General features: G+C 32.2%; 1 protein-coding gene across 1 annotated transcript; it reads right to left on the reverse strand.

The window, feature by feature from the left end:
• Window positions 1-57: 57 nt before the first annotated feature.
• LOC149741190 (uncharacterized) lies at window positions 58-10,489 on the reverse strand. Its single transcript, XM_089875178.1, has 16 exons — window positions 10,194-10,489; window positions 9,523-9,663; window positions 8,904-8,983; window positions 8,185-8,432; window positions 7,600-7,723; window positions 7,007-7,253; window positions 6,350-6,472; window positions 5,628-5,700; window positions 5,231-5,292; window positions 4,619-4,829; window positions 3,119-3,300; window positions 2,619-2,765; window positions 2,064-2,174; window positions 1,502-1,611; window positions 880-940; window positions 58-470 (listed from the first exon to the last, which is right to left on the reverse strand). The coding sequence occupies exons 1-16, from the start codon at window positions 10,323-10,325 to the stop codon at window positions 339-341; spliced, it is 2,184 nt and encodes a 727-aa protein (XP_089731304.1). The 5' UTR covers window positions 10,326-10,489; the 3' UTR covers window positions 58-338.
• Window positions 10,490-10,690: the final 201 nt, after the last annotated feature.

Consider the following 10,690-nt stretch of genomic DNA (forward strand, 5'->3'; position numbering starts at 1 on the left):
CAGTTACCAGTCATGCCCTGTAGCTTTAAATAGCTTCCGAATATACCAAACAAGCAGTGCAAACAGAAAAATTAAATGTATTTGAGAGAAATTGCAGTGATCAAAGTATATAACAGCAGCTTTTAAATGAAACAACGCACTATAGATGAATTTCGCAGCGTAACACTTTCAGCGCCATTGTACGTATATATACGTTTTAGTAACAATGGTCTTTTTCAATGCCATCGCACGTATATATATATATACGTTACCGATTTTTTAACGCGCGCCTAAAGTGTTAAAACACCCCACCTGCCACTCATAAGCTACAGTGTAAAGCATATATTAAGCATGGTGTATTATGACTTGGAGCCAGCTTGCTGTTCTATTAGTTCATCACATATTTTAGTAAGCTCTTCGTTGTCTTTAACTTTCTGATCCAACTGAGACTGCAACGACTTGATTTGGTTTTCAAGGAACTTCCATTTAGCCTGAAAGCACAAGAAGTTAAAGTAAATTAGGCTAGATGTGTGTTTGCTATATTTGTTATTGTTTACCTAATTTTACAGAATTTATTTCAGTGTCCCAAAAATTGGTTTACATTAAGTACAACATACAAGGGAACAGAAACTTTGAGTTTTATGCAGAAAATAGGTGGAATATAGATGTAAGGTAACTCTTATATATTATGCACGAATCTATTGAAACTAGACTTGTGTAAAAATGTTTCAACATTCTACTGAGGCATAGTATAGTAGGGTGGGGAAAGATAAATCGTATCCTCATGACTTTTCTAGATTGCTTAAAACATGATCTGGGTATTTTGTGCTAAATGTTTCCCCATCTTACCCCACCCACTACATACGTCATATACTAAGTATGAACAAAACAAAGTTTTACCTTCACTGCGCTCAGTTGGGATTGAGATTCTTCCTCTTTTTGTCTATGTTGTTCAGTGGATCTATAAATAAATGGGATATAACAATATTTTCAAGCAATATATATATAATAAACATTGTTTGATTTAACACAAATTATTGTAAAACCCAATGTATCACTGTCTTCTACTTTTGAAATAAACTGTCAATTCTCTAACTGTGGATAATAAATATGAATGTAGTATAGATTGTTTTAGTAGGGTGGGGGAAGATGGGACACATTTTAACTCTAGATTCTTATCCCATTTAGTAGTAAACAAAGAACATTCAAGGACATATAAAACCTTATCCTCAGGACTCCCATAGACCGTTGTGAATTGTGTAAAACAAGATCAGGATATTTGAAAATTGTGTGCTAAAGGTGTCCCATCTTCTCCCACCCTACTATATAGATTAAAAACTGTTTATTTGTTAAAATGTTACTATTTTTCTAAACAGTTAGCAACTCAGTATGTAATAAATAGAAACAGTTAGTAACTCAGTATGGAATAAATAGAATATTTGAAGATCTTCACTCCCACATTTGCAATTTAGAGTTCATTCAAAGCACTGAAAGTGTAACAAGTATAATGCTGTAAATTCACCTCTTAATATTTTCCTCCATAGTTGCTTTAAGAGCTTTATATCGTTGTTGTTCAGTTTCAATGCAGGTTTTGTATTCTTCAACTACATTCTTATATGTTGCTTCATTTGCCTGATAAACACAAAACACAAGTGTCATTTAGAAAAAGAAACTATTTAAAATACAACAAAAATTAAGTTTCAAAATAATATTTATCGCTTTAAGAGTTTAGACAGACAATAATAACAGATTTATAATATATTTGGACAACTGCTTATATAACCTCTTAGCTTTCCCCCTCTGATATATAAATATCCAAATATAAAAATTCAATCCTTGTCAGTCACTAATTGGTTGTCAAAGTTATCAGTCATACATAAAAAATCCCCCAAAAATGATCACCCACAAAGTAACATACTTGGTAACTTGTAAGCTGGCACGATGTATATGAATCAGAACACCCGTGTTATAACGACTGTGTAATTCAATCACCCAATATACAGATAACAAGCACCACAAATGGAAATTTAACCAAACAGTCCTTTTATATGCACAGTTTTCCTAACACTTAATATAAGACCAACCTTCCAGTTTGATAAAGCTTGTTTCATGTTTTTGGATCGTTGCAACAGCTCAAAGTAAGCTTTCTCTACACTTTCCAAATCCGATTTCAGTTGTTCATTCTCATTAACCAGCTGTTAACCAATTAATTAAAATGTATCGTATAACAAACTTAGGGATGCAAGAGTTTTGTACAAAAATATTATCAATTTTAGTGGTGCGTTTAGCTTTCTGTCTTATAACCACACAGTAGCCTATATAATGAAATATACTTTGTTTATATGCTGGTTATTTTACCATAAACTGCTGTTATGTGTAAACTTGCGAACACCCCTAAATATCTTTGATTATTAGATCTTAAATACTACACTAAACAATATATTAGTAAACGCCATAAGACCACAGTATGCATTTAAACATAATTAAAGCTAAGGCCATCAATTGATCATAAACCAATATACAACCTGTTTACCTACCACTCCATCTAAATAAATGTAACTTAAATGTCCTTCATACCATAGTATATGACCGAGTTCACACTTATTGTATCCAATCACCATACTAATAACCATACGAACCACTTTGTTTATTTCTTGATGTTCTTTCTTCTCTTGTGCGAGGTTAGTTTCCAGATGAGACGTAGTTTCTTCAAAATCCTGAAGCAAAACCTTTAGTTGTTCATTCTCTTCTTTTTGTTTCGATACTGTGGCTTTTAACTGGTCAATCTGAAACATTTAATAGATAAAGGTAAATAATGCTTTTTTGGTGATTGATCTTCTAGAACCATGAACCATTACCCACAGAGCTGAATGAAAAAACGCCCATGTTATATCGGCTGTCGTTGCCCTGCTAGCTGCCGTACAGAACAAATAAATTACATAACGCTCAAGTTATAACAACTGTTGTTTCCCAGCCACGCTAAGATAAATTAAGTAAGTTACATAAGTGGTAACTCATAAGCAGGCAAGGGGTGTATGAATATAACACCTAAGTTATATTGACTGTTATTGCCCAGCCACAAAAGGAGAAATAAGTTGCACTCATTCACACTCTTGTTTTTAATAAATCGTCATCTTACTTGGTTTTGAAGGGGAGTGTTCGTGTCTGTGAGAAGTTTTTGCATTTCTGCTTCTGTGTATTTTAACACATCTATGATCTCGGATCCGGAGTCGGTACTTGTTCTTGATGGAGGAAGAGTTGGTGATGCAGGAGGATCAGGGATGCAAGAAGATGTTGATGAAGATGGTTGAATATGTTTGGCTACAAAAACGATTCTTTTTAAAAAGTTTGAAGAGAAATTTTAAATGCTAGTATTTAGCTGATTCTTGATAGTTTTAAACTTGAATGATTAATTGAATACATTTTGCTACAACACAATAATATGGTCAAAAGAAGTTCTATTTCAACAAAGTATACGGATCAATAATTATGCTGTTGCATAATATTTTAAATAGGTTTATATTAGCTTGAATAACACATGCTTAAACACATTTTGGCTACCAAAATGTGTTTGGTCAAAAAAAGTTCGATTTGAGCAAGAAAATGGTATTAATTTTTTTTTAAATTTAAATTTAAAACCTTTTCCTATTTAAACAGAGTATATGGAGAAAGTTTTTAAAGAATATGGTAACAACTAACATTTCACATCAATATATTCTGTTGTTGCTTGATATTTTTATAAAGTTAAATAAGGGTTTCAGACACCTGGTTTTGGTTTACAGTTTTCACCTACAGGACTTTTCTTAGCATTTTATAAAACTAAACTTATGCACTTTTGCTTTCCCTCTCCGATGATTATACAAACACAAAACTCGTAATTTAGCGATGAATTAAAAACTAACATCGAATATTTCCGCGAACTAAACCTTTAAAAAAATCTCAGTTATTCTCTGCTTATATATACCAAGCAACAGGGTGTATAGTTTAACACATAACTTACTACAAGTTTGAAATCAATAAAAGTAATCCATACGTGTAATGAGATTGGGATTAGTGGCCACAAGTAATGAATGTACCATGTGTTTAAAATTTAAGTCTATGACTTAATCTTGTATTAGGGATTTTAGAAACTGCACTAAAACAATACACTAGTAAACGCCATAATACTATATATGGACCTAATTGACGATAAAAACATCAAAATCCCAGTATATGTACACACATATAATACAGCCTTTAAAAAAAATATCCAATTTTAAATTCCACCATCACCATTAATCTCAACCACAAAACATTTGCCCTGCTTGTTGTATAGACACCTAACAGCAGGGTAAAAGCTGTATTAACCACAAGTGTATAACTAAGTTTCCAAACTGATAACAATAACAGGCCACACCGGACCCCCTATCATTGCGGTTATGGTATAGTAGGGTTGGGGGAAGATGGGACACCTTTCATTTTATTTTCTTGTCCCATTTGGTAGTAAACAAAGAACATTCAAAGAATCATATTATATCCCCGGGATTCCCATAGTTAATTGTTTAAAACACGATTAGGGATCAGGATATTTGGGTATTATGTGCTAAAGGTGTCCCGTCTTTTCCCACCATACTATAAATACCAGGCTTTAAACCCCTACCTGCATTAAACTTGGATGGACTGTCACATAAATAGTCTGGTTGTGGTTTATCTTCTTCAACAATTGGGGTGGGGAACCTCGCCAACGCAATATGTCCGTCAAAGTCAATGATATCAGATTTGCGCCCCACAAGTTTCCGGGGAGCTGGGGCTTCTGCTGTGACCAGTGGGTCAAACTTGAGGAAAAGAGATTGCTTGCGAAGATCATATACCTTTAGAATTTATATAATTACAAGTCAAAATATTTATACACAGATAAAATGTTATAATTTGCGTAGGTGTAATGTTAATATTTCCCTTTCTTTGTCATATTATATAAATTGAAAATGGGGCTAATATTATGTATATAGGTTTAGGCAAGGAAAGACACATAAGTGGTCTAGGCAGGTAACAGGTTTGGCTAAGGCCAAGTTACAATTTTGTAATCTATGTAAATGTAATGCCGAAGTTTCTGATTAGAAGAACAGTAAAAAAATTCAAATAAAATATGTTATAAATTCTACTCCAGCATATTAATTAAAGCCATTAATCCACAAAAACAACATAGCTAAGACTTGTGTTAATTCTAACAGTCTCTTCAGAAATAATAAACTTTACATCCTATTCATCTTACCACATTGTCATCTCCTTTAGATTCTAAATAATCAAGATTGAAGTCGAATCCTTGCTTCATTACTGTAATTTAAAAGAAATTTACTATTGGGCCAATTGTGGCCTATATCTAATGTCCCATGGTGTACCATGCTGCAGGACCTCACCCACATTGAATAGATTGGGTGTGCATATACAATGTTGAGGTAATTAGATGACCCTGGCCTAAATCTTGGGACCCATGCCGTACCATGTGGGACCTCACCCGTATAGAATGTAAAAAAAAACATGGTACTGGTAGTAGAAAGTAGACTACAATTACAAGATAAACTAAAATAATTAAGAAAGCACTATAGTAGGGTGAAATAGGCTACAAAAACAGTAAGTGAGAAAACTTATAAAAAATAACTCAAACTCACAACTTGTTGCGTCGTAAAATTCATCTTCTGATATTTTATCCTGGGATGGTTCAACCAGTGTGCTGTCTAAATCCTGTGCAAATATTTTTATGTTAGTTTTGGTATATTATATAATATATTAGTATTTCTATGTTAGTTTTTGGTATATGTATATATTAATATTTCCATGTTTGTTTTTGCCTTTTTGGTATATATATATTAATATTTCCATGCGAGAATATATATACACAATTATTATCCATGTTTTTATATCACTTGTAAATATTATCAGTGTTTGTAAATAGTATACAGTGTGGGTGGCTTTCAAACTTAGAATAAAGGGAGGCATAGTTAGATGTACATCCCTTTAAAACAAATTTGATGCCGATGTTTGCAGATTAATCAAGAGTGGAAATTTTTGTGTAGCGTAGGCTTACCCAAGTTACTCTGCCACCCCAGGTTTGGCGCCAATGTGTGGGTCTATTTGTAAGCATACACTATATGAATAAATGAAATGTAACTTATTTATCTTAGCGTGGTGGGACAATGACAGTTTTTATAACAAAGATGTTCTGTTTGTTATATACGGCTAACAATTTGGAGTTTTGGACAACTCATGAAAACTTAAAATCAATCAAAAACTTCGGTTATTTTTAGAATAGTGATCAAAGAAAAAATTAAAAAAGAATTAGCAAACAATTGGGTATTTAGTTAAATAAATATTAGCATGCTCAAGTCATTACCTGATCTGTGTTGTCAAAACTAACATTCTGTATAGGATCGTTAGTGAATGGGTTGACGGGTTGCTCACATTGTGGAGTGGTTTGTTTATTCGCACAAGATTCAACAATCTTGTTTTTGTTTTCCTAAACACAAAGAATTCCGATGAAACATATATAACATTGCTTTGTTGCATTCATTTGATTTTTAATACACAGTTTATCTTTATCATTTTAGAAAATAAGTGTGATATACTGGAAAGGTGGTAGCAGCCGTTTATATACTGCATTTAAGTTTAAAACATTAATAGGTGTTAAAATGTATCATAGTCCTCCAATCTAAATGACTGAATTATGCCACCCTAAACTGTGTTATCTTATGCCAAAAACCTGGTATGCCAGTCATAGATGACCTATTTATTTCCTTGAAATGTATAATTATGGTAATGCACTACCAGAAACACAAAATAGGTTGATCAGAAAAAAACATAACACCCTTTTTTCGAGAATAACATTCGCTAATCCCTAATAAAGTCTTGCTGAATGGCAGACAAATCGCCAAAGATACTCTACGTTTTTTTTACCAGAACAGCCGCTAAAATCTTATTTATATTATGCCTCTTAGTAGAAGTAACAGAATACTAAGTAAGTAAATGTCATTTTCTATCTTATAACACATACTTCTCCCTTAAATTGAGGAGAGAATTGCTTCTTTTTCGCCCCTCCAGGAGGAGGGGAACTTGCGAGGGATTTAGAGGAAGCAAACGGATCAATGGAGTCCAAGTTATCCAAGTTGTAACATCCAGTCTTCCTTGGCAGGGGAGGAGACAACTCCAGTGATTTGGAAGATTTAAACGGATCAATCAAGTCAAGATTATCAAAGTTATACGATCCTTTAACAGGGGCTGATTCTTCTGTAGTTTGTGAACTGGAATTGGAAAAAAACACTTTTTGACAGCCTAAAGGGAGATTGAAATCTTCTTTCAAAATTGTTGGTTTGATTTGATAGTTTTATATCTTAGACAGAAAATAGAAGTGCCTGAGTTTCTATTGCTCTATGTACCTGGATTAATATATAGCCTACTTCATTAAGGAGTAACTTGAGCCATCCTGTATACCCATGTTAGGTGCACATTGCACATGGCTAGTTTTATTATATAATGCGAAGTGAAAATTCCCCCCCCCCAAAAAAAAACCAATGATCTAACACACATAGAAATTACTGTTTTCAGTGCCCTAATAGAACAATTTTAATACAAGAACCAATTGCTTACCTGTCTTCCCTTGCATCCAACACTGATGAATCTGACTTGCTTATTTCTCTTGGTTTTGGTCGGCCGAACCCAAAGCGAGAGACAAGATTGCCTTTTTTCATTTTTGTTGATCCTGTATCACTACCTGTGTATGGCAGAATGTTGGTGAAATTTGTTTGTTGATTGGTATTATGATGTAATAAGTGATTATGACTTAATAAATACTTTATACTTAGTAATAAATTGACCAAATGGGTAAAATGTTTACATTACAGTTTCTTTTAACAGACTTAAGCAGTAAAAGTAAGTAATATATATAACTATAACTAACAAAATATATACCTTCAGGTTCAGTATTAAAATAGTATGTTAGTCTACTGTTTTACCTTATTCAAATGACTTATGGCTTGGCAACCATAGATAAACATTGCAATTAAAATAAACCTAATTAAAATACATTGTAAAACTAATGGATATATTCTTATTCAGAGAAACATAATTTTCAGAAGCCAATAATAGACCAATCTTTAGTTGCAAATTTATTCATAAGTTACATGAATTGCACAAATTCTATTGATTATAAAATATTTCTAAAACCCATTTTACCGTTTTCAGGTTTCAAAGTTTGTTTTTCCTCCATTACATCTACATTTACATCCTTGTCCACATATAAGTCTGTTTCAATTGTTTCTTTCATGGCAGACTCCCCACTTTCTTCAATTTTTGAAGAATTTTCATTAAAGTCTAACGAACATACAACTGGTGCTTTTGAAACTTCTGCTGTTTTAGAATCCAGACACCCATCCCCGGCATCTTGTACTGATGAATCCACAGTAACCATATCTGTTCCATCTCTGTGTTGGAATAAACTCATCTATTATTCATGAATGACCAAATAATTGAGCAATTCTCCTAACCAGTGAAGTGAATTGATTTATTCTTAGTTTGTTTACAATACATAACTTCAACATTGCTTATATTTTATATATACATAAATTTCTAATTTTGACATAATTGGTCATTTAGGTTTACTTTTTACAGTGCAGACTCATTACCATATATAAGCTAACAGAGGACATAAATCACTGTAGTAAAGGCAAAGGGCACATGCAAAGCAAAATGGGCCTACTTGAATCTAAGTTTCAAGCACACTTACAAAAACATAACATGACAATTTTGAGTTACATTTACATCGCAGTAAAACATATTGAAAACATTTTTTAAATAATATATTATGTCAAAATTATTAAAGGGAAAGATATATTATATATATATATAAACGAGATAAAGGTAAAAAAGTAAAAAGCTCAAAACACATAACTTACTGAACAACTTTATTGACAATTTCATTCAGAATTTCTTGTGAATATTTCATGTAATCCTCATGGTCATACTTTGTCACTACCTGCAGTGAAACAATGTTACAACGTAAATATTATTTTAGTAATTAATTTTGTCAATATGTTAAAATAAAAGGTTCTATTACCATGAACCACTATTACAATTTGATTTGCATTATGTCATTAGGTATAAATATGTGCATACACCACTGGTATATAAACAGAAATACAGCATTTAAAAGCAATGAATAAGAAGTCATGTATACTAGACAAGAACACATAACATTAACACGTAATAAGCTGTACTTAAACACAATGATAAAATAAATTATAGTAATTATATAGGTCTGCAGAATATGGCAGTTCTTGATGAGATCTCCTGTGTACAAATGGCTATTTTTCGCATACTATCATGAAAAGCGCAAAGCACATACATTTTCAAGTCACATTAGGAAATCCTACCTAATTTAATACAGATTTTTTTCATTGTTTAATTAATTTTCTTGCATGGGACAAATTATGGCATGCTTAACCAAAAGTTCGTAACAAAATCTGGAATGCACCTGCCATACTCTGCAGACTGGTATATAAGAAAATATTTTACTTCAATTCTTTCTCTCCATTTTAAATCTTCGTCCAAATTCCGAACTTCTTTCCAAGATGTGTTTTGTGCATGGCTTGTACTTTGTTCGTTAACTTGAGTGATGTTTGCAAGTGGGGATCGCGCAGGTGTTTGGAAACTCACCTAAACATTAAATATGATTATCTTTATGTTAATGTACACAACAACAAATTTTTTAAAACATATGAAAATAAAAAAATCTATGGATAATATAAACAGCAAAAAATCAGGTCTTTTCTTTTTTACAGGTCTTTATTTTTTTACAGGTTTGTACATTTTGCAGCTGCAGATGAACCTTTATGATGATATAAGCAGCAAAAAAAATTTTAGCGACTTTTTTATATAAAGATGTGCTAATAACACACGAATCTTTATATCATATATATAGAACATAGCTAAACTATATTCCCATACAGGTATATATATATATACAAGATTAAAACTTTGCATGTAAGATTTGGTCTATCTTTCTAATTTAAATTAAACTGCATAATAGATTAGAATACACATTTGATATATAGTGAATTAGTTGAACAAATTTGTTTTTGTATTCATGGTATATATGGTTTCGGCAGCTAAGATATAAGAAAACGATCTAAATATATTATATATAGAAAAAATCATTTTTTTTAAATAAATAGGTAATTATTTACTTTTAAGTGCTTGTGTACTGGTGTTTGCATAACCATTAAGTTCTCTACACCCGCTGTAGGTTTCAAAATCGAATGATGGTCAGGTTTCGGTGAAAACGTCAACAAATTCATATCCTTGATCAGGTTATCCATAGCTTAGTGATTTTGCAACTATCGGTCCAATTCCAAAGGGAAATTGTTAAGCTTATTATTAGGAATACGTCCTTAGCCTACTGTCTCTGCTGTTTTCGAGTATAAGCGCTCAATATGAATAAATACACTGACAAAATCACTATGGAATGTTTATAAATAAAAAGATTTGAGCGCGCGCGTTTTAAAATTTTCAGTGTTACCACAACAAAAATGTAAATTTTTTATCGGCAACACTATGGGTGTTGAGTGAAATTCCGATGCAGTTATTTCAGTGTTGTTTTGCTGTTAAATAAAAATGTCTGGATACAGGTACAAAAACATTTTTGGGGGTAACGTAAGGATATGCTTTTTCCTTAATTCATTAT

The sequence above is a fragment of the Ciona robusta genome, chromosome 1 (assembly GCF_009617815.1).
Source record: "Ciona robusta chromosome 1, ASM961781v2".
Taxonomy (NCBI): Eukaryota; Metazoa; Chordata; class Ascidiacea; order Phlebobranchia; family Cionidae; genus Ciona; species Ciona robusta.